The sequence below is a fragment of the Drosophila novamexicana genome, unplaced genomic scaffold, assembly GCF_003285875.2.
Source record: "Drosophila novamexicana strain 15010-1031.04,08,12 unplaced genomic scaffold, DnovRS2.1 tig00000193-arrow-pilon, whole genome shotgun sequence".
NCBI lineage: Eukaryota > Metazoa > Arthropoda > Insecta > Diptera > Drosophilidae > Drosophila > Drosophila novamexicana.
In genome coordinates, this window is record NW_020824787.1 from 4,381,588 (window position 1) to 4,407,418 (window position 25,831).

At 45.1% G+C, this 25,831-nt stretch overlaps 11 protein-coding genes across 13 annotated transcripts; 5 read left to right on the forward strand and 6 right to left on the reverse strand.

Annotated features, from left to right (window-relative positions):
* Positions 1-100: 100 nt before the first annotated feature.
* Positions 101-1,490, reverse strand: LOC115758582 (queuine tRNA-ribosyltransferase catalytic subunit). The gene is made up of 2 exons (XM_030699300.1): positions 1,314-1,490; positions 101-1,256 (listed from the first exon to the last, which is right to left on the reverse strand). Exons 1-2 carry the CDS (start codon positions 1,400-1,402, stop codon positions 125-127), a joined length of 1,221 nt encoding a protein of 406 aa, XP_030555160.1. The 5' UTR covers positions 1,403-1,490; the 3' UTR covers positions 101-124.
* Positions 1,491-1,645: 155 nt separating this feature from the next.
* On the reverse strand, positions 1,646-7,171 carry LOC115758781 (RNA-binding protein 5-B-like). Its single transcript, XM_030699552.1, has 13 exons — positions 7,093-7,171; positions 6,888-7,014; positions 6,430-6,789; positions 6,158-6,371; positions 5,535-5,604; positions 5,169-5,242; positions 4,539-4,616; positions 4,032-4,158; positions 3,677-3,913; positions 3,149-3,616; positions 2,264-3,077; positions 1,959-2,205; positions 1,646-1,901 (listed from the first exon to the last, which is right to left on the reverse strand). Exons 1-13 carry the CDS (start codon positions 7,094-7,096, stop codon positions 1,785-1,787), a joined length of 2,937 nt encoding a protein of 978 aa, XP_030555412.1. The 5' UTR covers positions 7,097-7,171; the 3' UTR covers positions 1,646-1,784.
* Positions 7,172-7,520: 349 nt separating this feature from the next.
* LOC115758722 lies at positions 7,521-9,675 on the forward strand. Its single transcript, XM_030699474.1, has 3 exons — positions 7,521-8,317; positions 8,395-8,609; positions 8,851-9,675. Exons 1-3 carry the CDS (start codon positions 7,655-7,657, stop codon positions 9,659-9,661), a joined length of 1,689 nt encoding a protein of 562 aa, XP_030555334.1. The 5' UTR covers positions 7,521-7,654; the 3' UTR covers positions 9,662-9,675.
* On the reverse strand, positions 9,661-10,335 carry LOC115758726 (zinc finger matrin-type protein 5). Its single transcript, XM_030699477.1, has 3 exons — positions 10,123-10,335; positions 9,933-10,067; positions 9,661-9,873 (listed from the first exon to the last, which is right to left on the reverse strand). Exons 1-3 carry the CDS (start codon positions 10,250-10,252, stop codon positions 9,740-9,742), a joined length of 399 nt encoding a protein of 132 aa, XP_030555337.1. The 5' UTR covers positions 10,253-10,335; the 3' UTR covers positions 9,661-9,739.
* A 68-nt stretch (positions 10,336-10,403) lies between these two features.
* On the forward strand, positions 10,404-11,170 carry LOC115758725 (protein cornichon homolog 4). The gene is made up of 4 exons (XM_030699476.1): positions 10,404-10,566; positions 10,640-10,767; positions 10,822-11,016; positions 11,080-11,170. The coding sequence occupies exons 1-4, from the start codon at positions 10,489-10,491 to the stop codon at positions 11,150-11,152; spliced, it is 474 nt and encodes a 157-aa protein (XP_030555336.1). The 5' UTR covers positions 10,404-10,488; the 3' UTR covers positions 11,153-11,170.
* A 226-nt stretch (positions 11,171-11,396) lies between these two features.
* Positions 11,397-12,606, reverse strand: LOC115758724. Its single transcript, XM_030699475.1, has one exon. It carries the CDS (start codon positions 12,530-12,532, stop codon positions 11,411-11,413), a length of 1,122 nt encoding a protein of 373 aa, XP_030555335.1. The 5' UTR covers positions 12,533-12,606; the 3' UTR covers positions 11,397-11,410.
* A 397-nt stretch (positions 12,607-13,003) lies between these two features.
* Positions 13,004-14,824, forward strand: LOC115758863 (serine--tRNA ligase, cytoplasmic). The gene has a single exon (XM_030699652.1). The coding sequence runs from the start codon at positions 13,176-13,178 to the stop codon at positions 14,679-14,681; it is 1,506 nt and encodes a 501-aa protein (XP_030555512.1). The 5' UTR covers positions 13,004-13,175; the 3' UTR covers positions 14,682-14,824.
* An 864-nt stretch (positions 14,825-15,688) lies between these two features.
* LOC115758344 (trichohyalin) lies at positions 15,689-18,710 on the forward strand. Its single transcript, XM_030698921.1, has 5 exons — positions 15,689-15,953; positions 16,000-17,342; positions 17,409-17,799; positions 17,853-18,376; positions 18,432-18,710. The coding sequence occupies exons 1-5, from the start codon at positions 15,732-15,734 to the stop codon at positions 18,580-18,582; spliced, it is 2,631 nt and encodes an 876-aa protein (XP_030554781.1). The 5' UTR covers positions 15,689-15,731; the 3' UTR covers positions 18,583-18,710.
* A 673-nt stretch (positions 18,711-19,383) lies between these two features.
* On the reverse strand, positions 19,384-21,385 carry LOC115758346 (palmitoyltransferase ZDHHC23). 3 transcript variants are annotated; one of them, XM_030698923.1, is made up of 4 exons: positions 21,244-21,385; positions 20,876-21,008; positions 19,736-20,653; positions 19,384-19,667 (listed from the first exon to the last, which is right to left on the reverse strand). In XM_030698923.1, the coding sequence occupies exons 1-4, from the start codon at positions 21,296-21,298 to the stop codon at positions 19,484-19,486; spliced, it is 1,290 nt and encodes a 429-aa protein (XP_030554783.1). In that variant the 5' UTR covers positions 21,299-21,385; the 3' UTR covers positions 19,384-19,483. The 3 variants fall into 3 exon arrangements, with proteins under 3 accessions (XP_030554783.1, XP_030554784.1, XP_030554785.1); XM_030698924.1 differs by lacking the exon at positions 21,244-21,385 and having other exon boundaries at positions 20,876-21,167; XM_030698925.1 differs by lacking the exon at positions 21,244-21,385 and having other exon boundaries at positions 20,887-20,967.
* LOC115758347 (histidine protein methyltransferase 1 homolog) lies at positions 21,352-22,638 on the reverse strand. Its single transcript, XM_030698927.1, has 4 exons — positions 22,554-22,638; positions 22,056-22,467; positions 21,833-21,999; positions 21,352-21,775 (listed from the first exon to the last, which is right to left on the reverse strand). Exons 2-4 carry the CDS (start codon positions 22,396-22,398, stop codon positions 21,365-21,367), a joined length of 921 nt encoding a protein of 306 aa, XP_030554787.1. The 5' UTR covers positions 22,399-22,467; positions 22,554-22,638; the 3' UTR covers positions 21,352-21,364.
* Positions 22,639-22,683: 45 nt separating this feature from the next.
* On the forward strand, positions 22,684-25,362 carry LOC115758345 (splicing factor 3B subunit 2). Its single transcript, XM_030698922.1, has 5 exons — positions 22,684-22,782; positions 22,842-23,476; positions 23,542-24,511; positions 24,568-24,812; positions 24,877-25,362. The coding sequence occupies exons 1-5, from the start codon at positions 22,759-22,761 to the stop codon at positions 25,247-25,249; spliced, it is 2,247 nt and encodes a 748-aa protein (XP_030554782.1). The 5' UTR covers positions 22,684-22,758; the 3' UTR covers positions 25,250-25,362.
* Positions 25,363-25,831: the final 469 nt, after the last annotated feature.

Sequence of the window (25,831 nt, forward strand, 5' to 3'; positions counted from 1 at the left end):
GTGTCGTAACAAAAAAGGGAAACTGGCCTTTAAATACACTAACAAAATAATAAGAGTTTCTTGAAAATAGATAAATAGATTGAATTTATACTATTTGTTGCATACACAATAAGTTAATTTGTCATCAACTGCTCGCCGCTTGCTCCTCTGCTGCATCGGGCGGCAGTTCGATTTTCACCGCTGCCAAAGCCTCACGTATCCAGCCGGGTATTGGATCGCGTCCAAAGTGACACGCCATAAAATCACGAACAAACTGTGGGAACTCGTCGCGTTGAATAGCCTCCCGCATGGAGCGCATCAGGCGCAGCTGATAGGCCACATTGTGGACGCTGAGCAGTGAGCAGGAGACGGTCTCGCTTGTGGCAATGTGATGCAGGTAGGAGCGTGTGTAGCGCTTGCAGGTGCTGCACCCGCACGCCTCGTCAATGGGCTGCATGTCGTGCTTGTACTTCTGCTGCTTCAGGTTTATCTGGCCACTGTCCACCAGAGCGCAGCCGAAGCGGGCTGTGCGCGTGGGAAAGACACAGTCGAACATGTCGATGCCCAGGGCCACACATACGACCAGGTCGGCGGCAAAGCCCACGCCCATTAGATAACGCGGCTTGTCGCGCGGCAGTCGATCCGTGCACACGTGCACCATGCGCCAAAAGTCATGCTTGCTCTCACCCCCGCTCAGGCCGCCAACGGCAAATCCGCGCACCTGACGCTCCATTAGTGCGCTCACGCAACGCTCGCGCAACGGTACATCCAGGCCGCCCTGGACAATCGGAAAGAGGGATTGATCATCGTCGCGGACATGCGCCTCAATGCAGCGATCCACCCAGCGAATGGTGCGCTCCATGGCCTCCTCGACGCGCGGACCCGTCGTTGTCGTCTTCACCACATCGTCTAGCTGCATCATTATGTCCGCCCCGATGGCGTTCTGTATCTGCATGGAGTGCTCCGGCGTCAGCATGCACTCGCTGTTGTCGAACGGCGAGCGAAAGTTGACGCCGCGCTCATCAATCTCGGCCAGCTGCAGCAGCGAGACCATCTGAAAGCCACCCGAGTCTGTCAGTATGGCTCGTGGCCAGCCCATGAAGTTGTGCAGCCCGCCGGCGAGCTTCAGGGTCTCAATGCCGGGTCGCAGGCCCAGATGATAGGTGTTGCCCAACAGAATTTGGCAGTCCAGCTCGATCAACTGGTCCGGCAGCACGCCCTTCAAAGTGCCCTGTGTGCCCACGGGCATAAATACAGGTGTACGCACTTCACTATGCCTAAAAAAAAAGTATTATTTGGTAAATATAGAAAGAAGACTCCTTTTGAAAATATACCTCAGCGTCATAAAGCCGGCGCGCGCCTTGGACACGGAGCACTCGGCCACAACCTTGTAGGTCAACGGCGGTATCTTGCTAGAACTCATTTGGCACACGCTTGTTTTATATATAATAATAATATAGTTAAAACACGTGCAACACAAAACGTAAACAACACGTTAACGCAGAAAAGTGTGACCGCATTTTGCAAACACCAAAATAAGCACGCCAAAAATACCAACAGCTTAGCGGTTTTGTCAGTTAAATTTATCGCTTGTTATCGATCACTTTTCAATTTTGAACACAAAACTCACTTAACTTTCATATATTAAATTATATATATTTATTATATACAATGATTACTAAAGTAAACGTATTTCAGCTAAGTTATGCGATTGGTATGACATGTAACGTAATGAAAATTGAGGTAAACAATTTGTATGCACAATTCAAATGATATCATCGAATCAAACCCAATAAATAACCAATTTAAGCATTCTCATAGCGTGATTTCATCATTTTCTTAATGTATGTTTTGTAATCGTCACCAGGCGCCAGAGTGCTGCTCTTGTTGCCCAGTCCCACATTGTTCGAGCGCGCCTCGGCCTGTAAAATGGAAGATTAATGTAATTGATAAACGCAATTTTTTTTTAATTGATATACCTCAATGATCTGCGTGCGTCCCTGGTTTTTGCGCCCCAGACCCTGACCCTCCGACCAGCCCATCTTCTGCAGCAGACGATTCCCCACATTATTTGAGCTGATGGGCATAGCGGGCGCAGCACCGCCATCCTTCTGTCGTGTCTGCATATTTTTGATCTCATGTTCGAAGCGCTCACGACTGCGATTTGGCGGCGGCGGATCGCCCTCACCATACTTGAGTCGTCGCTCCTTGGCACGGTCACGATACCTGTTGGTTGAGTTTGTTTATAAATGAAATATATATGTGATATTATTTTGAGACTTACGATAGTCCTGCGCCCGCTGCATCTTCGCTGCTGCCGCCGGCACCGCGTTCCATATTGAGCTTAGCCAAGTTCTCCTTATGTAAATTGGACATTTTTAAATGCTTTTGTAGTATATCATGTGATTGAAAGGCACGTTTGCACAGCAGACAGGTTAGTTTTTGGAAGTCTACGTAGTCCATTTCATCGACAGGTCCGCCGTTGCCGCCTCCGCCGCCAACACCCTGCGCGCCGCCATTGTCCTCATCGGAATCGGAACCGCCGCCATAGGCATTTACCAATTTATTAATTGGTGCAGCGGCTGGCGTAGGCACATAGTCGCCCAGCTTGCCGCGTTCTTTCTTTTCGAGTATAGAGAAGCCCACGTCTGCATAGGCGCCAGCCGCAGCGCGTGATGTGCTCGGCCCCTCGCCGGGATCACCGCGTCCAGGTAATATGGGCTGCGGTGTGGCCACCACAGTATAGTCTTTTTTCTGATTTAATTGTTTGGCCCACTTTTCCATATCCTTGACGATCTTCTTGGCCACCTTGACCTTATCATGCTTATTGTTATCCTTGTCTTTGCCCTTCTCCTTCTTAGCCGCCTCCTCATCCTTTTCAGCGTGCGATTCCTGGGCCAGTGACTCCGCCAGTGCGGCTTGCGTTGATGCCGGCGTGGCCAATATGTACGTGCTCCGCCGCTGATCCCAGTACAAATAGGCGCCCGTCTCATTGTTATAATAGTACTGCGAGTGCGCATCGTAATACAAGCCCGTGCTGGGATCGTAATAGTAGCCGGAGGTTTCATCATATTGATAGCGAGATACATCGGGTGTAGCTTTAGTGGAAGATTATTAAATTAGCCAAATAAACTAGGTGGATATACTTAAAAGAGATTTGCCCACTCACGATAGGTTTTGCCATCATTGCCCCTAGGCGCGACCACATTCTGTGCTGCAAACGTAGCCTTCACCGCAGCAGCTGCATGTGCTGCTGCTGCTGCCGCCGCTGTGGCTGTCGTCTCTATGCTGTTAATCTTCTTCTGCTTCCGTTGTATGGCCGATAGAGCCACAGCGGCGCCAGAGTTGGCCTCAGTCACTTGAGCGTCACCGCCGCTAAGCAGCTGTCCGCCGCCCTTCTTGATCTCAGCCAAATAATAATCAGTGTAATACTGCACATAATGGGCATGCTCGGCCGGCGTGGATGCATAAAGCGAGGCACTGTACTCGGCCAGGCGCGGCACATCGGCTAGCGTATATACACCGCCCGCATCCGAAGGTGGTACAGCGGCCAAAGCACCGCTATGAATGCTGCCTCCTTGTGTATCCTTTGGCAATATCTGGCGATTCTCAGTGTCCATACAGTAGCTGATGCAGACTGCAAAAAGAGATTCCAGAAATTAAGAGTATTATAGCAATGCTCTTCGTTTCAACCTACCGTCACGATCATCGATCCGGAGCGGTGGATCCAGTGTGGTTAGCGCATTGTGCACATCCATCGAGTCGACAAGCGTCTCAAAGTTCAGATAACAAATGCCGCGTGACGTTTGGGTCAGCGTATCGCGACTGATGAGCACCTTATTAATGGTTTTGGCCAATTTGGGCAGCACCTTCTGCAGGGCAGTTAGCACGCTCTCCTCGTTTGTCAGCGCGTCCAGGTTGCGCAACATGATCTCTGCATTGGATTGAAGGAAGTGGGTTGGGGAAAGCATTTCAATTAAAATATGTTTTCCAAAAACGCCGCAACGTATCAATTTTTGGCAATAAAATTGATATTTGTTATTTATGTATACTTTTTGTAAGAATTGGGCTAACTTCGTCGATGCCCTCGCCGCCGCCAGAGAAGATGCTTTCGCTTTCCGCGCGAGATGCCATGCACATGAAACAGGAGAAACGACGCTTGAAATTGTACACGCCACACTGTAAGAGCAACAGGAATTTAGTTTGATATGCTTCATTGACACTTGCTTAAAGCATGCAATTAATAAGTTGGCTTTAATGAGCTTTATAAAGTTTGTTCTATTAAAATGGATTTACTTAATTTAACAGTCTTCTTGAAACAGCTTTTATATGATATAAAGCTTGCCAAGGTACTTTTTATGCTTTTTTTGGTATAGTCTAGTTTTAAAAGCAGCTCTTACTCCTGCTAGACAGCATACTTTTAAGCGAAGTTGAGCTTATTTAAGCTTAAATGTGACTATAATTTTGAGTGCCTACCATCTGCTTTTAAGTTCTTTGGGATCATGTGCTTTCATAGGCTTTCAAGCAAGTGTCATTTAACTATGTATTACTGATCTTACCTTAACGCAATGCCAGTCGGTGATGCGCTTGTGGCTGTATTGCAGCGAAACGCGTTGATCGCCCAGCTTCAGAGTGCCCTGAATGAAAGAGGAAGAGAAAAGAGAGATTGGCATCGATTAGTGGACTGATCTTTGGGATAGCATAAGTTGCACAGAGTACACAGTCACCAGGTTGCTTCTGTGTCTTAAACGCGCAGTTGCCGTTGTTGTTTGCAGCCGTTGTTGCAGTTGCTGTTGTTGTTGTTGTTGTTGTCGTTTCTCCATATAGTAAACGCAATAAATTGAAATGTTTACATTAAGTTCAGTTGCCGCCAGGAACTCTCTTGTCATACATACAAAAAAATATATGTGAAATAAAAGACGGCAGAACAAACCAAAATGGCACGTTCTGAAAAAAGAATATGGGCTAGGAGAAATGGAACATATATGCCACTATATAATACGATACGAAGCGTTGCGATAACTTTGATCTTTTGCTGCTGTTGTTGCTCTGTCGATGGGCAAAATTGGGGAACTGAACTTAAGGCACATATTTCGCAATTATTGATGCCGAGTTTTGTTTTGTTTATTGTATTTTGTTTAATAATTTTTAATTTTTGGTTTGCTTAGTTGGGTTTCTTGTTGTGATACCTGGGTTATATCCATCCAACGTGTTGCTTCCTCAACGGTATTAAACTCGACAAATGCGAAACCGCGTGATGCACCTAAATTTTAGATAGAAGCAGATACAAAATGGTTTTTGTCAAAAAATGTAGTTTGTTTAATATTTTGGTAGCATTTTTGGGTATGTTTTGTTTTTTTTTTATTTTTTTTATTTGTTTTGTTGTCGGTTTTTTTATGGAAGGCCAAGTATATTCAATTTGGTTGCTGGTGCGAACTTTGCCGGACTACTGCCAAGTTAACACAAAAGTAATACTTACGCCCCGTTTGTAGCTATTTGTCTTACTGCATATGGTTAAGCTAAGTTATAGAAAAAGCTTCGATAATGTAACCCACCTGTAGGTCTTTTGCGTATAAGCCGTATAGAAGAAGGCTCCATATTCACTTGTATCAGTGCGCCCATTATCTGTAATAGCAAAAAGTTGAATTAATTGTTTTTGACACGAATTGCAATCGGTTTAAATCTTTCGAAATCCGAAAACTAAGATCGAAAAGGTAAATGGATATTATACAATTATGGAATGTTTCGAAAGACAAACGAATAGAAAATATTTTAATAGTTTAACAGTAGTTGGAATTAGTTCAATTCTTTCGAAAACTAAGAAACGTATTTGAAAAATATGCAAGTATGGAATGTTGCAAAAGGCAAACGGAATAGCAAACAGCGCTATAAACTACGTCCGTAATGCGTAAGCGGATTTGGCACAAAACTAAATCATTGTTTTTAAATATATAAGGCGCTTCTGTCCAGCAGAATGTGGCTATTTTCTTGCAACTTGTAAACAGTTGAAATTTAAAACGAATTTTGGCAATCTCAATGATACGAACTATCCAACCAGTTTAAAAGGTTGTGCTCGAGAAAGGAGTGGGCGTTTTTTAACTACTTATAACATTGGCATCGGATGCCCCAGTGGACAGCACTGATCTCTAGTAGCAACTGCTCTGATTGGGCTACTCACGTCCGCCTCGGTGATGTGCTTTTTCAAACCAAATATAATAATTTGATTGAGAGCCTCGTTGCTGGTCCGGATGTGATTGCGACGATATTGGCTGTCATCGCTCTCGTCGCTGTCATAGCTGTCCTCATCGGAGGGATATCGTCTGTCGCGATCCCGGCTGCTGCCGGCGGCTGCACTGCTGCCGTTGCCATTGTTGTGCGAGCGATAGTCGCGACTGGAAGATTATAAGCTTATAAGAATGTGTAAGAATATATGAGAACAGCGGAAGTTACCTGCGCTCCATGCCGCGCTCATAGTCAGAGTTGCGTTCACGTGGCTCTCGATCATAGTTTTTCCAGCGCTGGTCACGTTCGCGATCACGCTCCCGATCCCGATCCCGGTCCCTATCACGTTCACGTTCACGTTCACGCTCACTGTCATAGTTATCGTCGCGACGACTGTGATAATTATTGCTGCGCGAATTGTTATAGCCGCTGTAGCTGCTGCCTCGATCCTCATTGTAATCATCGTTAATTAGATCGCGATACAGATCCTTGTCATCGCTGCCAGCATTGCGATGATGCATAGAGCGTTCGCGACTGCGCGAACGAGAGTTCCGGCGCCTGTACCCAGCCTGGTCACGGTTACGCTCCCTGCAACGAGGCACATAACATAAATAAATTAGCCAATTGTTCCGGTCTATTTTTATACGCAGGTGACTGCAGAAGCGTGTCTGTGTTTGTGTGCTTACCGAGAACGCGAACGGGAGCGACTGTAGCGTCTGTATTGGCTGTTGCCGCTATTGTTGCCTCCGCCGCCAGCGCTGCCACCAGAAAAGCTGCGTCCATAGCGCGAATGCGAGTCCATGTTACGCCTACCTGGGGCCGAATTCGTTTTAAATCCAACAAAACGTGTGTTCTGCACAACTAGCTAGCAACAATTACCACGCAACTCACTCATTTAGCAAATCTCAAATAGAAACTTTTTCACTTGGTTTTGATTCTAAATTAACAATAGGCATACGCACAATAAAAAAAATTGTGGAAAAAATCTCAGCCTGCTTTTGCCATTCACACAAAATGCCAACATTTGTGTTATCGATTAGAACAGGAGCAAATACTAATTATTCGCAGCAAAGAAGAAGCAAAGCAGCTTACCGCCCCAATTTGAATTTAACATGACATAAAGCTAAGTTCAATATTTAAATAAATTTTGCATTGCAATTATTATGACATTAATTAAATAAAAAGTGCAAATAACTGTTTGATTCTATCGATAGAAGCGCATAATCTACCGTACCAAATTGAAATATTCTCGAACAGTGCTGCACAACGTTATTTGTTTAACGATAAATCGTTAGTAACTCTGCAATTGGACTTATCGGTATTGATACTGCAGGCGTGCTGGGGAAAAACCAACTTAATATAATTTGCATCAAAATAAAACGAGACATCCCCCGAAAGTAACAACAAGCATAGAAACGTTTAAATAAGCTCCGCAGTTCGTAATAAAGTGCCAATGATGAAGAAAGTGTTATTAACGAAATCGCAACACGTTCGTGTGATTACGCCAGATATAATGAAAAAAGCACCAAACGGTGCCACAACTCCGCCCATAATCAGTTCTTCGAGCGTGCGTGTTATGCACATACCAACCAATGTTATCACCAACACATATATGCAGCGCAAATCCTTTCAGTCCATTTACGAGGACATATTCAAGTTGCTTATGCGCCTGCCCGACAAGGCCCTGCAGCAGCGCGTAATTGACGCTATCAACGGTCGTAATGATAAGTCGGCTATCTTGAATCCTAATCAGTGTAAACAATGCTCTATAAATGAACAAAAACAAAAGGCGCTCAAAGTGAATGCGTCAACGCAAACCGATACAATAGAGACTAAACAGACTAAAGAATTAGAAATTGCCAAACATATACAACCAGTGAAATCCGTTAAAAAACAAGAATGCCCCGTTGAAACAAAATCAGCTGTCACAAGCAGCCCACACAATGAGATTCCCACGGAAACGGCTAAGAAAGTGCCACGAAAACGCGGACGCAAGCGAAATACATGTGTGCCGCAGGTGGTCAAGCGATCGACGGCCCAAATGGCGTTGCAGGAGCGCGAGGAGAAACAACTGACACCGTTGCCGCCGCAGAAAAAGAACAAAGTGGACAATTCCGTATGAAGCAAAGCATTTGAATAATCAGTTACGCTTGTGCCTTTCTAATGATTTTGTTATTTCAATTATTTTCACAGGAGCCCAGCCCTTCTGCCAGCCCCACGCCCCAGGGAAATGCCATGCAACGTCGAGATTCAATCATGTCCAATCTATCCAATCTTAGTGACATAAATGTGCTCGAGCTATGCAATCAAATGGACAATTACATCAACAATGACAATGAACGCACCATTTTATTGATGATGGAAAAAGAGTTCTTACGAGCTGAAGAAATGTCCGCGGAGGGTTTGCTGTACGTTAAGCTTCATATTTCACGAGCTCTAGCTTAAGCTAACTAATACTAAATGACGCATACGATAGGAATTGAAATGAAATGCACTTATATATATTTTATATTATCTAATACGCAACCTTTTTTCACCGATATGCAAGCAATTATTTAGCTTTAGCTTCCATTCAGACCAATTCGTTAAATCATAGCTATGACAAATTTTTAGTACAAAGTAATTAATGATTTATTTTTACTTTGTCAGGCCCATACACGATGCCATGTTAGCTGGAGATGTTCAGTGCGTGCAGCGACAGGTTTATGTGTGGACCAAGTTGAAGGGAAACAAGGATTTCAATGAAATACTCAGCGCCGATGGTGAGGATTGTCTGCAGCTGGCGCTAACCAACGACTGCGATCCAGAAATTGTTCGAGTTGTGCTCAATGCCGGCGTGTTGCCCAATCATATCTACGAGGACGCCAATACGGCTCTGCACATAGCCATTATTAATAATGTACAGTTGGAGTCGCTGCGGGAGCTGATGCAGCGGATAGACCTTAATCTCCTGCTGCAAATCAACGATGATGGCTACACAGCGCTCCACATTGCTGTGCGCTACAATCGCTACAGAATGGCTGAGATTATATGCGACACCATCGATCAGAGACAGTTGGGTGCAGCCATCTATAGGCGTGCATCCGAAGAAGTGAAGGAAACAAACGTGGAAGCCAACAATAAATGTGATGAGAAAACATTTGCCAAATACTATGAGCGCGCCTGCGACAGATTGGAGCACAACAAGGAGAAGCTGCTGAGACGCCAGCTGAAGCACGAGATACTGAATGCCACCGAAGCGCGTGCGGGCAATGCAAGTTTGTTCTATGCCGTTGAAGGCGAGCTTGAACATTTGTGTTACTTTCTCCTGGCTCATCTGGCCAATCCCGATGAGGAGAACCTCAGCGGGCATAGCCCTAAATCGTTTCATTATGAATATGCTCGTGTCTTGCGCATTAATTTAAAAGTTTCTCGTATCATGGATAAGGTTAATGGCATTTTAAATGGAAAAACTAGATGAAACCTATACTAATCAACGAATTATTTATTACAAATAGCACAAATTTGTTCATTTTACTGAAATGGGTTTTTTTGTTTTTTAGCCCCAACTTAAGTCCCAATTTGTTTGCTTAAGCTTCGCCAAGTCTAGGGGTTGCAATGAGGGCGGCAAATTGCGTTTTGTTTTCTGTGGGTTCCTTTGCTTCTTAGAGGCTTTCTTCTTTAATTGACTCACTGGAAGTAGTTTAAAAATGAGTAAATAAAAGAATGTTACTTGGAAATTTATGATGCACCTATTTTCTCGAGCTGCTTCATTTGCTTATCCGTGTAATGTCGGAAATTGCAGAGCTGTTCAAATCTACAATAGCCAGCAAAGAAGCGCTTGCAGGGCCGTTTACTGCGCTCCGCTGCCAATATTTTGCGCGGATCTAAATATGTACATATGTATATATTATTTATTATGCATTTCAATGCATAGCTCACCCTCAAAGCGACGCATGTAGGTTCCCTTTGCAGCGGTGTGCGAAGCACCCGCATTGTGCAGCTTGCGCACATTCAGGTCATTTTTCATATAGCAACAGCAGTAATCACAATAATAGCTTTTGCCGCCCATTTACTAATAAAAAACAACAACTATAACTAACTTATTTTTTTGTTGTTTACAAGCAATTGAATTGGTTTAGCTGTGCAGTGTTGCCAGCCTGTTGTAAATGGAGCGTATGTTTTTTGCACTTCCCAACACTATTTGTCAGCACTAATTAATAACAACAGCGAAAATGCTGCAAAACATTTGTTTGTAGTAATTTAAATATATAGTTTTTAAGTAAAAGGTGAATCAGCAGTGCAATTATGTTTTTGCCAGAAACAGCTGTGTTCTGCATAACATTGCTAGTATATGGCGCCATACTATTGCTATTAATTTACTATGTAAGTGAAATGTTTGAGAAAATCGCCGGGAAAATACGAGGAAAAATGTAATGAACATGATTTTTTATAACAGGTGCTAACGCTGGCCGACTTGGAATGCGACTATTTAAATGCACAGGAATGCTGTCGTCGCCTCAACTTTTGGGTCATACCCAAATTTGGCTCACATGCGCTGCTCTGCGCCCTGCTGCTCATCTCCGGGTAGCTGCTTTCAACTGTTGCTCAACTGATTTTGTTAATTGTGTTTGTTTTTAGTCATTGGGTGATGTTTCTGCTCAATTTGCCCATGGTCGTGTGGCTGTTCTATGAGCTGCACCGGCAACGCCGCGACAGCCTGGGCGTCTACGATCCCGTGGATATACACAGTCGCGGCCTGCTGAAGGTGCATTTAAGGAATTGCATGATTTATCTGGGCTTCTACTTTGTCATGTTCTTTGTGGGCCTCTATTGGTAAGTGTGTGATCCATGTATGTATATATTCACTTGGTTATTATATGTGCTCCGTTTTTGCAGCTTGATTTCATCGCTGATCAAGGGTGATCCCATCAAGCGCCACGAAGATGATGAAATTATCACGGGCTTCTAAAGCCTGTCAAGTCAATGATGCAAGTGCTTCCAGAAAAAAAGACAAGACAACGCACATGCGAAATATATATATATATAACCTAGTCGCACAAAGCACAGTAATCCAAATTTCAATACTTATAAGTGTCGTTCGCTCATTATCTCATTATCATTTTTCTATTTATTTCATAACTAGCATCTGCAGCCATTTAAGCGTATTCGAATAATATACATCACAAGTTAAATATATGTACAAAAATCAAGTTTTTCTGATCCCAACTTACTGCAGAAAATCGACAACCTCCTCCAGTTCACGTTGTCGTGCCTGCTTTTGTGCCCAACGCGCCTCTGCCGTCTTCACATTCACCACCCAACGGTCATGGGCCAGCTTAATGCCACAGACGGCGCCATCCAGTTTCTTTTGACTGCCACTCGCTGCGGACGTGGCTGCTGCAGTGGCTCCCTTGCCCATGTAGGTTTGTGCATCGGAGCGCGGATGCCGGCGCTTGGCCGGGCACAGTTTGCCGCCTTTGGGAAACGGTGGTTCGGACAGGTACAGCTTCAGACAGCCCTGATGAAAGAGATGGCCGCAGTAGACACGCTCGACAAACGCATCCGCATGCTCGTCCAGCACCATAGACTCTGGCTGTGCCTGCAGCACGGTACTATTACAAATCGGACACAATTCCTGATGAAAATCCCGTGTAGCCTCCAGGCAAAACTTTAGCGTACGATAGAGACTACGCACGGGCCGAAAGTGCGCCAGCTCCTCCTTGCTGAGACGCAGCGGTGGCTCAACGCATTGGCGTGCTATCTCTCGGGACTGTCCGTTCAGATAACGCACGAGGACGGTGGGCAGATTTGACTCCTGGCCACGCAGCTCCACGCACTGGTTGGGATAGGAGTCGGGCACGGCGGCTGTCACGCGATAGACGTAACTGCCGCCACGGGCAATTAATTCCACGCAACTTGTGCGCTGTCGAAGCTTTAGCTGGCTGGCAACATTTTGTGAGTTCTCTACGCCTTTTAGATCCATGCGCAGCTGCTTGATCTCGTCCAGGCACACGCACAGCGGATTGTCCAACAAGTATTGCTGGGCAAATCGCAATACAAGCAAAGCTTGTGCTGTTCCCAAATGCTCCCTTGCATAGTCGTCCATTAGCCGCGTGAGCTCCGCGAGCAATTTGTCGGAATAAACACGACTCTTAAGCTCCACCAAAATGGCTGAGCTCTGTGGATAATCCTCGGGAAAGCGTAAACAAACGGTCATGGTGCGATTGGGTCTATCCGGCAGCAGGTCGACACGCACTAGCGTAGCACTGCAGCTAATTATTTTGCTGCTGGCTATTTGTTTTTCGCAATTTGCGCGTATGTCGACCAATTCGCGCTCGATGAAATCCATGGCGTATGGGACGTATAAAATATATGTTATGTTCAATAAGAAGTCAATTTTTAAAAAATTTCAAGCCAGGGCTGCTGCGTCAATAACAAGAACTATCGATAACAGCCATCAAATAGCGATGAGATAGTCGCAAGCAATAGGGGCTACTGTCTGCATGTTATTTAAGAATCATTTATATATAATAGTAACTGTTAAACTTGCTTTTGACCTTTGTTACATAACTCGTGACTTATATATTATATTGCGAGCTAACAACAACAACTGCCGGAGACAAGTAACTGTCAGGCCAGGGCTAGTGTCCCACTGTTAAAAACTATCGATAACAGCCATCAAATAGCGATGAGAAAGTTGCTGGCAATATGTGCTACTTTTTACAAACTTTTTGTTATGTAATAATAGCTGTTTAGTGTATTGATTAAGTTTGTCAGCTAAGTCCTTTAGTTAACTCTTGTCTTAGCGTCCTCATTTCGGCAAAGTTAAAGCTTTAGTACAGCTAAATAACAGCTGCCGGTGACAAGTAACAGTTACTCCGTTACAGTAACTCAGTCAATTCGCATCTCTATAGCCGCCACGTTGTGATAAACGCCGACACAACGAAACGCTGACGAAATCCGCTGTGCAAATTAAGTAAAAAGCGTAAAAAATGGTTTTGGATTTAGATTTGTTTCGTAGCGACAAGGGTGGCAATCCCGATGCGGTGCGCGATAATCAAAAGAAACGCTTCAAAGATGTCGCCCTGGTTGAGACAGTCATCGAAAAGGACACCGAATGGCGTCAGCGACGTCATCGCGCTGACAACCTGAACAAGGTGAAGAATGTCTGCAGCAAGGTAATTGGCGAGAAAATGAAGAAGAAGGAGCCTGTCGGTGCCGAGGGCGAGGAGGTGCCAGCCGCTGTTCGCGCCGATCTGACTCAGGTCACAGCCGAAACGCTGCAGCCGCTGACGGTTAATCAAATCAAACAGCTGCGCTTACTCATCGACGATGCGATGACTGAGAACCAGAAAGCATTGGAGCTGGCCGAGCAAACACGTAACACGGCGCTGCGCGAGGTGGGCAATCATTTGCACGAATCTGTGCCCGTTTCCAACGACGAGGATGAAAACCGCGTAGAGCGCACCTTTGGCGATTGTCAGAAACGCGGCAAGTACTCGCATGTGGATCTCATTGTTATGATCGACGGCATGAATGCCGAGAAGGGTGCCGTGGTATCGGGTGGACGCGGTTACTTCCTAACTGGCGCAGCGGTGTTCCTGGAGCAGGCCCTAATACAACATGCTCTGCATCTGCTCTATGCACGTGACTATGTGCCGCTGTACACACCCTTCTTTATGCGCAAGGAGGTTATGCAGGAAGTGGCCCAACTGTCGCAGTTCGATGAGGAGCTCTACAAGGTTGTGGGCAAGGGCAGCGAACGTGCCGAGGAGAGCGGCACCGATGAGAAATACCTGATAGCCACCTCTGAGCAGCCCATTGCGGCCTATCATCGCGATGAGTGGCTGCCGGAGGCATCATTGCCCATTAAATATGCCGGCCTGTCCACTTGCTTCCGTCAGGAGGTGGGCTCACATGGACGCGATACGCGCGGCATTTTCCGTGTGCATCAGTTCGAGAAGGTCGAACAGTTTGTGTTGACCTCGCCGCACGACAACAAATCTTGGGAAATGATGGACGAAATGATTGGCAATGCCGAGCAGTTCTGCCAATCGCTGGGCATTCCCTACCGTGTGGTCAACATCGTGTCCGGTGCGCTCAATCATGCTGCCTCAAAGAAACTCGATCTGGAGGCCTGGTTTGGCGGCAGTGGCGCCTACAGAGAGCTGGTCTCCTGTTCCAATTGCCTGGACTATCAGGCCCGTCGTCTCCTCGTGCGCTATGGCCAAACAAAGAAGATGAACGCCGCCGTCGACTATGTGCACATGCTGAACGCCACAATGTGCGCGGCGACACGTGTCATTTGCGCCATACTCGAAACCCATCAGACTGAGACAGGCATCAAGGTGCCTGAGCCTCTTAAGAAATTCATGCCGAGCAAGTATCAGGACGAGATTCCGTTTGTCAAGCCAGCACCAATCGATCTGGAACAGGCCGCCGCCGACAAGCAGAAGACGAAGAAAGAGAAGACCAAGAAGGATCCGGCTGCTGCCTAAATCCTGCCTAATCCACTAGCCGCCCGCTCTCGCTCCATACTCAGCATAAACTAAGCTTTCAAGTCCAAAATTGTGTTATTACTCCTTATGTATATTTATTGCATTTATTGCAAACGTTTTGTAATTAAATCGGAACAACTTGCGCTTTAAAATGCGAAATTATGGATTTATTCTATTTCCCAATTATATTAGACTAGCGGGTATAGCCCGGCCTTGCCCGTGGCACGTATGTTATAAAATCAATGTTCTCAAAAAGCTTTGAAAATCATATTGAAACTGATCGGACGGTAAACAAATTACTTTTATACAAACGTTTTCCGCCATTTTACCACTGCTGCGAGTGGAATTTCCCAAATCACTGAAACACGGATTCGTTATATTCTAATATAGAACTTTGAAAATTCACAAAAAATATCTTTAAAATGCACTTTCCTCTGAAACACGTCTCAAATGATTTTTTATGTAGATCCTTGGAAATGAATTTGAGCGCGAAACGTCACCCAGCAAATCTTTGACTCCCATTTCCATCAAGGAGGAGTGGACTTTCCACAAAGTCGGAAACACCCCTCAAATGAGTTTGTACAAAACTAGCTCAAAAATCATTTAAAATATGTTATTATTATAATTATTATTATAAGGTTAAAATAACGAGTTCTACAAAATATGTTTTTAAAAACAGGAACTGTAGCCTGAGAGTCAAACCCTTATTTTTGTTGAGATATACTGTAAGGATATAAGCGAAAAAACTCGGATTTGTAAGTTCTTTGCTTGAACTTGGATTTAGAACGTAGGCAATACAAATATAATTTAACTAGCGGGTATAGCCCGGCCTTGCCCGGCAGGTTGCTTCTCTTAAAAGGGAAAAAGAAATATTCATATTTCTAGGGCATTGGCTGCATAGCAACCATTGCCCACTGATATTAGAAAATTTGATAGTTGTTGATTAGTTGCCTGGACAACATTTCCAACTTGTGTACAAGCAATCCTTGCTTTTCTTTCAGACAGTTAAATTAATTTCAATAAAAAATATTTGTAGGATAAATATACAAAATGTCGCTACAAAAACGTCGCGAAAAACTGAATAAGCCGACGCGCTGGGACCGCATACGTAAACGCCATCTAAATGCGAATCCGTTGGGCCTTAAAACGGATGCAGTGCGTCGTTTCATTGAGGTGGACTATATTGGCAAACGGCAATCCCAGCTGCTCATTCACGGTGAGCCGCAACGTCAACTCAATCCTAGCGTTATAATGGATATGCGTCATGAGATGGTGAGTCCGTAAGCCCATGAGACATAATCCTTAATCTTTGCTGCAGTTCTCTCAGATACCACGCAAGCTGCCATTGGCCACAGTGGCACATGGCAGCACACTGGACGCGACCAAGGCGCATAATCTGGATGTGGAACAGCGTTATGTTAACAATCAGCTGCAAAAGTTTCGCCAGCAACTGGCCAGACAACATCCGCGCGTGCAGGTGCGGAAGATACGTGTTCGACCCACCAAGCCAGACTTTAAGCTCAACCATGGCCCCTTGATGGAGAGTCTGTCGCAGGCGGCGCAACACATTGACAATTTTTACAAGACGCCCGTCGACGCACTGGGTCAGGCCGCGCAGCTGTGCTCCATACGCAAGCAGCTGGCGACGACAACGCTGCTACGACAGCTGGAGCCGGAGCCGGAGGCGGATGCGGACATAGAGCACATCTGGCTGGAGCGTGTCGAGGTAAAGCAGGACGAGCAGCTGGAACTGCGTGAAGAGCTGGACATGCTGGAGTATCGTAAGTTTGTCAAGCAGGTGCAGCTGGACGAGAGCAAGGCGCAGTTGCAGCAACGCTGTCGCACGCCAAGTCCTCTCCTAACCACCGAGGAAATGTTCAGACCCATGCGCGCCGCTGCCGAGCGTCAGATGCTGCACGTGCGCACAATACGTCACGAGGAGGAACTGCAGCAGCAGCAGCAGCCGGCCGAGCAGCCACAGCTGCAGCGTGAATCTTCCACCTGCTCCAATACCAGCGAGGGCATTGATTCTGTCATATCGGATCTGGCCGAGGAGGCATTATATGAGCTTCAACTCGAAGCAGCTGAGCAGGAAAAGTTGCAATTGGACATAGAGCTGATTGTGCCAGTGGAAGCGCCCGTGAAGCTCGTGAAATTCCAGTTGCCGGAGACAGCAAAGACACCAAGCCACGTCGAAGCGTTCGAACCGGCAGCCTCATCCGTGTCGGAGCCGGAGCCGTTGCTTATACGCCGCATTGAATTACCCAAAGTGGTGCTCCTGCCCAAGCCAGAAACGCAGCTGTGCAGCAGCAGCAGCAGCAGCTCTGACGATGATAATCCGACGACCGTGCCACCTGAAAAGCAACGGATTATCGAGCAGTTGTTCCAGGCACGCAGCAATACGGATCTGAATCTTATGCGCACGTACTTTCTCAGATGGATACATTATACTACCATGGAGAAGATCGAACGGGAGCCGGGAAAAACGCACATCAATCGTGTTACCAAAATAAATGCATTTCTGGACAAGCTCAGGCAGGAGAAGAGGCGTCAGCGGGAGAACAAACGGCCGTCAACTCCAAACGATGCGGACAAAATAGCGAAAAAGACGCTGGAGCAGCGCGAAGAAGCCATCAAAATGGCCAAGCAGTTTAAGAATAAGTATGGCAGCAACACCTTGACTGGGACTGCTCCAATTTTCACTTACCTATTCCCTATACTTTTCAGGCTTAAGGTGCAGCAGGACATCATAGATTTGCAGCGCATCAAGCTGGAGCGTCAGGAGCGTCTTATTATGCAGCTGAAGCTGCACAAGCTCAGCGACGAGGCCAAAGAGGCACGCGAGGATCTCAAGCAGGAATTGAAAACCGTCATACGCTGTGGCGATCCCAAGGCAAAGGCCAAGGCCAAGTGCCTGCAGCTGATTGGCAGTCTGCGTGATGCCGAGGACGAGGAACTGGAACGTCTGCAGGGCAAGGCGCTGCTGCAGCCACGTTTTCTGCGGCACATGCAGGAGCGCGCCCTAGAGCGTAGTGTGCGGCATGAGCAGGCGCGTCAGCGGCGCGCCCAGGCCGAAGCTGAGCGCGAGGCAGCCAAACTGGCCATGGAGGAGGCCAAGGTAAGTCGGCGCAGGCACACACAGACTACGATTTCAAGTTGTTGTCCAAACAGCGCCAGGAGGATGAGGAGGCCAAACGCTTGCGCATGGAGGTGCTGAAGGAGAAGCGCCGCCAGGAGAAAATGGCTAAGGTGCTGAAGGAGCGTGAACGTCAGCGCTTCATTGAGAATCAACGCAAGGCTCTGGAGTTCAGTCGTCGTCTGCTATTGCGTCGCGTTGGCATGGAGGGCTTCAAGCGATTGCTACAGCGCAAGCACGACAATCTGGTCAAGTGCGAGGAGTTCTGTCGGCGTCTATACAAGCGGAAGTTCTTTGTCGAATGGCAAAAATATACGGCATACCGGCAACGGGAGAAGCGCTTCCGTGCGGAACTGTGCTACGAGAAGGCGGTGAAGCGACGGGCCGTAAATGCCTGGCGGCTCTATATGCAGGAGGAGCGCAACAAGATGCAGGTGGCCATCGACTGGCATGCCCTGCATGCTATGGAGCACTGGTTTGGACGCTGGCTAAACTTCACCACCGGCTGTCGCTTGGTTGAGGACACCAAGCTGCGACAGGCCATCTCTCATCACGAGTGGTAAGTGCCCGAGTTGAAACTATAGAGTCCTGTGTATGCATATATCCCTCTTAAGGCACCTCAAATGGAAGGTCCTGGATTGTTGGCAACGACTGCCGCAAATATTACGCCTGGAAAAGGAGACGGAAGAGCGTCGCCAGCGTTGGCGCATGAAAATTTGGGAGCTGCTGCCGGATTACAAGCCCAGGGAGGACAGCTTGTGGTAGTTAATATTTTAATTTGTTGTAAATTTGTTTAATTTTCTTGCTTTTGTCTATTTATTTTATTATTTCTTTGACTTTACGCTGGCTCGAGCTCATGTCACCTCGAAAATTATAAACTTTTTGATTAGTTAATTAAATTCCAATTTTTTTAAATGTTTTTTTTTTTTTGAATATAGGAATGCAGAAAAATAAATAATTTATTTTTAGAAAAAGTGAAGCATTTGTTAATTAGAATATTATGGAAACTGGAATTAGCTCTGAAAATAGTCTTTCATGTGTAAGCGATCACTGTATTTGATTATATGCCCTATATGACAACAAATGACAGTATCGACAACAAATGTAGTTTTGTCTGGAAATTATAAAACTTAATTACATTCGAAGATTGCGCTTAGTTAAAAGCAATACTAACAACAAAAATTTGTATATGCTGAATATTCATTCAAAATGAAGCCATTATCACAATAACTCTAATCACTATAGTAATTTAATTTCACATACTACTAAAACTGTTAAGGTTGATAAGTTCTCATATATTTGGAAATTGCATTTAATACTTTTACTTTTAACATATATTTGGATTAAATGTTTAATCACGATTAAAGGCCCTCATATAAACGTAGTAAGCGTCAATTAACACGTTTAATTAAACGCATTCCTAAAAGCTTAAGTTGTGCGCTCTCCATTAACACAAACATTAAATAAAGCTAAAGGGCATAAATAAATATTGGGCCTAAATACATATATATATATATATATATATATATATATATATATATACATATATAGACCGACAGGCAAAGCTACATAATACAACTAAGTACCTTAGCTTTAATAAATAGTATTTGGGCTTTACTATTATAGTATTCGGGCTTCCAAATGTAGCTGATGCTCGCTCGTTGCATCAATTTAAAATAGCCCGCCAATTGCTCCAAACCCGATTGCGACTTCCATTGTGAGCTGGCGCGCGCTTATATTCATGCATGGTGGTGCCACGCCACAACAAATACAATTGACGCACCAGGACAAAGGCAATATAGCAAGAGATGAGCATGGCATAGCCGGCCACAATAAACGATATGCCCAATCTACAGAAAATGTAAAGAAGGAAAATATAAATCTGTTTATTCAACATGATTCTCTGGCCGACACTCACTCAAAGTCCTCAAAGACCTCACTGCAGTCATCGGGCAGCAGCAGGGGAAGGCTCAGCAGACGCACCACCAAGAATGGATGGCAAACGGCCGTCAATGTCAAATTGGCGCCCAGCAGCAGCGCACATTCGGATAACGCCAGCGCCGCCAGATACAAACGATAATTGTTCTCACCAATGCAGCAGTTGAGCCAGTAACTGTGATGAGAGCGACGCTTAACGCAGCTGCCACAGACGACGCAATGATAGGCATGCCGGGGCGTCACCTTGCGACAAGTCTCACAGATATTTGGTTGGGCGGCATGCTGCATAAGTCCAGCATGTTCAGAGCTGTTTATAGCAGCGTCATCATCATCATCATCGTCGATGCCGAGCACAGTGTCTCCCTTTAGCCTGATAGATTCGTGTGCCTGCTGCTCGGCCTGCTCCTCGCCACTGGAGGCTTCCGTGATGCCTGGCAGTTCATCCTTGGGCGTGGTTCCGTATTGCGCGGTCACCAGATTGAGCGGCGCCAATTTCTTGATGCGATACCACAAACATATGGCACCCAATGACAATAACAGCAATATATTGTTCTCTATCGGCAGCAGCTCCAGCAGCGGCACTTCGCACTCAAAAATCAACGCCATGTAGATTACCGAAAAGACAACCCAGCTTAAAAAGAAGCTGGTTTTCGTGGCCGTCCGTTCTGCGATTTGCAAGCCCCAATATGTAAAGACCATCAGCGTGAGCATTATTACTATAGCAGTCTTGGCATTGAGCGCCGCCAGCCCCATCATGATGGGCAGTATTATGGCTGGCGCCAGTGCAGCGAGTGATATGCGTTTGGCGCCCCCACGCCATGGTAAACGCAGCCGGTCCTGGAATGCAATCAACATGCCGTCTATGTTGCGCTGTTCAATGCGTTTACACGTGATGAGTCTGCAAATGTTTGTGAATTGCTTAAATAAATTCATCCAATATAAGGGTCATATGATTAAGAGGTGAAACACGATGAGGCCCACGGCATAAATGTAGAGATTCAGCTGAAGTAACGGTATTGTGCACCATGGTACATCTCTCAATATATATAACAGCAATCAATCACTTGGCAATAGTGTGCAATAGTGTGTGTGTGTGGGGGGGGGGAGTGTTTCTGCCTACCGTGTGCATACCAAGTCAAAGTCTTCGCAATTACAACAGCATCCTAAGATATGAAATGGCTGCTTATCATGTCCTATGTATTCGCAGCAGCAGAGGCTTCGCGTATCCGCTTCGCGCCTCTCGGCTTCTGTGGCTGCCTCGAAAAAGTTCACATTTGTCGTCGACATTGAGACGCATCGATTTATAGTGGGACCGGGCCGGCAGTGCAAAAAGAAATTCGTTTTCCACGCAGCGTGTGAGAGAATAATTTGTTGAAATTTAATTTAGGACCAAAGTCAAGCCACAGTGTGTGCTTTAAAAGCGCAAATAAATATTCAATTTGAAAACAAAATATATATATTAAGATTTATTCGTGTAAAAGTACTTACACAGTCGCGTCGTTTTGCGATAAAAACAAAACCCCAACTCTTTGCCCACCCCCATCACAGGGTGTTTCGCTTAGCAATCAAATTGCATAAGAAATTATCGGCAAGTACGATAGTATTTATTTCAATGCAATTTTAATTCGATTATGCCGCGCTTGAGATTTTCATCAGCCTGCCACAAATAAGTGCTTTGAAAATCTTTTCCACTTTTTACAAACTCAACAAACTGCTCTAGTCCACCACCCACACCAAAGTAATGCGATTTGGCAGCTAGCAAAACAATACCGTCTGATTTTAGTCGTTTTCTAAATGTGTCCAATAACTTTTGTTGATTTTCCATGTTATATATCGTTTCTGATGTCATAATTATATCATATTTCTCAAGGTTCTCTGTAAGTTTCGCGTAATGTGACCAATCGCCAGCGTAGAAATTACTTTTTTTTTGTAGCTGATCAATTTTTTCATTATCGGTTAACGTTTCATTCAAATTAAGCAGTACATTTGGTATTGTGATTTTCTCCAAAACGTCCTTGTTCTGAAATAATGTTCAAACTACATTGTAGGAAACGGCAGTGAGATATTAGTTTCTTACATAATCCTGAAAGTCTACTTTCGCACCACATTTCATCGCGTATATTCCCAAAAGCCCAGATCCACAGCCCAAGTCCAAGACCAGCTTGTTCTCCCAATGTTTTTTTTCATAGTTTTTGAACAAATATTTTAACAAATCATCAGTGCACTCCCAAATTTTCGCTCCACCTGTTGACGAAAGTTGTTAGTTTTCCAAATACAAAAGTAATTTTAACACTACAAACCTTCATATACACCTGCTATTAAATCAGAGTGGCTTTCTTCGGATTTCTTAATGTCTTGACTATCTACATCACTGTTTCTTTTAATATCTTCAAGCAGAAACCCCGCAATTATATGCCGTAGTTCGACGTCTTCGAAAGTTAGTTCTTTTGCATTAAGTTCGTACAGATCCAAGCTTTGTAAAATGGCTTTAGTTGGTTTTATTTGCTCTGCTTGATACCAGAGTATAATTTCTTCTTTTTCTGAATCTGAATTTATCTTTTGCTCAACTTTAGGTTTTTTAAAAGGACTCTCAGCATTGTCCGATGAATCTGAATCGTTCACTTCAAAATTGAACTTGAACATTTTTAATACCTAAGTCACCCTGTTTGGTTTGGTTCACTTTCTTGCTGTTATACCGGCACTTGAGCAAACCTGAAAAAATGTAATAGAATGTTATTTAAGAAACAATCTACAGCAAAATATTTATAAGTTATCTTTTTTAATGGAGCTATGTTTACATGAAACTCAGCTGTTCAACAATGTACTTCACTCATCACAGAACACAGAACCACGTTAAAAGCAAAAGTTATCGATAAACAAAACACAGTGTTGTAAGTTGTGTATTGACGTCGCCACCACCAAATCAATCGCGAATAGGACATCACCAAAATTTGCATTTTCGTTGGGATTTTTGTTTATTTTATTATTTAAAATATAATAAAAATGGCTGACCAAATTCAACCTGATGTAATTGTAGTGTTTAAAAGATTTAAGCTTTATAGTTAATCACACATCATTTCGCACAGGGCGTTCAACCGGCGGCATTGATGTCCATTCGTTTCGATCAGCAACAAACGATTGACAATGTAGCTGCCAATGGCAGCGGAGCCGGCGACGTTGACGACGCACAAGCAATCGTCGACTCAAAAAAAGCGGCTGACTTAGTGCTGCCAAAGGCGCTGGAAGATGTGCTCGCATTAAAGGATCAGCGTGTAGCTGAGTTCGACACTGATGTGGATGCACGAGGCGGCCACGGTGGTGACGGGACGTCGCAAGATGGTGACTATGCCGATGTAGGCGAAGATAGCGATGAGGAGGCCGACAACCAATTAAACGGCGTCAACAGCGACAAGCCGGGCAAGCAGAGTAAAGCGGACAAAAACAAAAAGAAGAAACGCCGCAAGAAGCAAAACAAAAAGATACGACAAAGGTTGGAGTTTGAACGGCAACAGCAGTTGGCGCGCCGCTCTGAGCCAAGGGAACTAGACCCCGAGGACGAACCGAAGGCGGCGGGTAGTGACGACGAGCAGCCGCCGGCGAAGGAAAAGGACACAAAGAAAGAGAGTCGCAGCAAAAAGAAAAAGGAGCGCGCAGCCGAAGAAAAGGATAAGGCCAAAGAACGCAAGAAATCGGAAAACGGCGAGGAGGATGTCACCATTGAGTATGTGCCTGCAGATTTGTTTATTTCTTAACACAAATATATCTTAATATATTCCAAATACTCAGATATGTGCCCGAGAAGATAACTATTGCAGATCTGGCGCCCATGTACCGTCAATTCTACCGCGTCTTTGAGATCTTTAAGCTGGAAAACAAGCCGAAGCCCGTTGAAAAAGACAAGGCAGCTCTGGATGCTGAAGCTTTGGCCAAAGCCAAAAAATCATCCAACAAAATGCACGACGACGACGATGATGATGGAGATGATGACGATGACAATAAGGAGGACAAAGAGAAGTTATCCAAGCGCAAGCTAAAAAAACTCACACGTCTCAGCGTGGCAGAGCTCAAGCAATTGGTGTCACGGCCGGATGTTGTTGAAATGCACGATGTGACAGCCCGGGATCCAAAGCTGCTTGTCCAGCTTAAGGCCTATCGCAATACGGTGCAGGTGCCGCGTCACTGGTGCTTCAAGCGTAAATATCTGCAGGGCAAGCGTGGCATTGAGAAGCCGCCCTTTGATCTGCCAGCTTTTATTAAGAAAACGGGCATAATGGAGATGCGTGAATCCCTGCAAGAGCGCGAAGATGCTAAAACACTAAAGGCAAAGATGCGCGAACGTGTTCGCCCGAAAATGGGCAAAATAGACATTGACTATCAGAAGCTGCACGATGCTTTTTTCAAGTGGCAAACAAAGCCGCGCATGACCATCCATGGTGATCTTTATTATGAGGGAAAAGAGTTTGAGACGCGTCTAAAAGAGAAAAAGCCAGGCGATCTTTCTGAAGAGCTGCGCATTGCCCTGGGCATGCCGGTTGGGCCCAATTCGCACAAAATACCGCCACCATGGCTGATTGCCCAACAGCGCTACGGTCCGCCGCCGTCATATCCGAATCTGAAAATACCCGGCTTAAATGCGCCCATACCAGAGGGCACCTCCTTTGGCTACCACGCAGGAGGCTGGGGTAAGCCGCCGGTTGATGAGAACGGCAAGCCTCTGTATGGCGATGTATTCGGCATGAATACGCTTGATTTGGATGTGAGTAGATAGACATAACTTAAAATGATATAAATATTTAATAATTGCATTAACAGAACGGCATCGATGAAGCGGACATTGAGCGCAACCAATGGGGTGAACTCGAATCCGAATCGGAGGAATCATCCGAAGAGGAGGAGGAGGATGGCGAGGATCTGGGCAATCAGCAGGACGAAACCGGTTTGGTAACGCCAGTTGAGGGTCTGGTTACGCCCTCGGGTCTAACCAGTGTTCCAGCGGGCATGGAAACACCCGAGAACATTGAATTACGCAAAAAGAAAATTGAAGCCGAAATGGAAGAGTAAGATATTGTTGAATCCTCTTTTAAATAAGACCAGCTAAATAATTCGATTATTCTTAAACAGCAATGAAACGCCTGTACTGTATCAGGTGCTGCCAGAGAAGCGCACAGACCGCATAGGCGCCTCCATGATGGGCTCAACGCATGTGTATGACATTGGTGGCGGCACTGGTGCCAGTAAACAGCCGCCTGTGCGCTCCACTACAGATCGTGAGGGCATTGTCGAATTGGCCTTGGATCCTAGTGAATTGGATCTGGACAACGATGCGATGGCCCAGCGTTATGAGCAGCAAATGCGAGAGCAACAGAATCACTTGCAAAAGGAGGACCTATCGGACATGTTGGCGGAGCATGTGGCGCGTCAAAAATCGAAACGCAAGCGACAACAAACCGATCCAGCAAAGACCACAAAGAAGTACAAGGAATTCAAGTTTTAGTACAACAATATTCGCAGTGCTTCTGTAAGCGCGTTTGCTGAGTCTATCTTGATCATTTATAGGCAAGAAGATATAAGATTGTCATTAAAAAATAATAGTAAACATTTTAAAAACATTCTTTTTTTGTAGAGTTTAAATGGTTTGTTATTCATAAGTAAATTGTGGGAGTTTTAAAAATCTGTATTTTTTAAAGATATTTATTTCAAGGTTGAAAGTCGGGTTTGAACCTAGCCGAATCGAACCCGCAATATTACGTTTTTGGAATTTCCCAGTGAATTAATAATTTGAGTCCCAACCATTAGATCCATGCAAATAACCATACTTGGTAGATGCCAATTTGGGGAAGAAATCTAATTTAGCCCTCAACTTCAATAAGAAAATATCTATGGCTTGCAATATTTTCGGTAGAACGGGCAATTATTAATTAAAATTGGGATAGTTTCATAAACATGTTCGAATTTGTGAACCGAAACCAGAGTTAACCCAGAACCGATCCTCAAACCCATATCAGCCTTTAAAACGACCGTAAACCGATCCATTAATTTCTTTGCATTTTGTTAAATTTACATGTTAATTAATCAA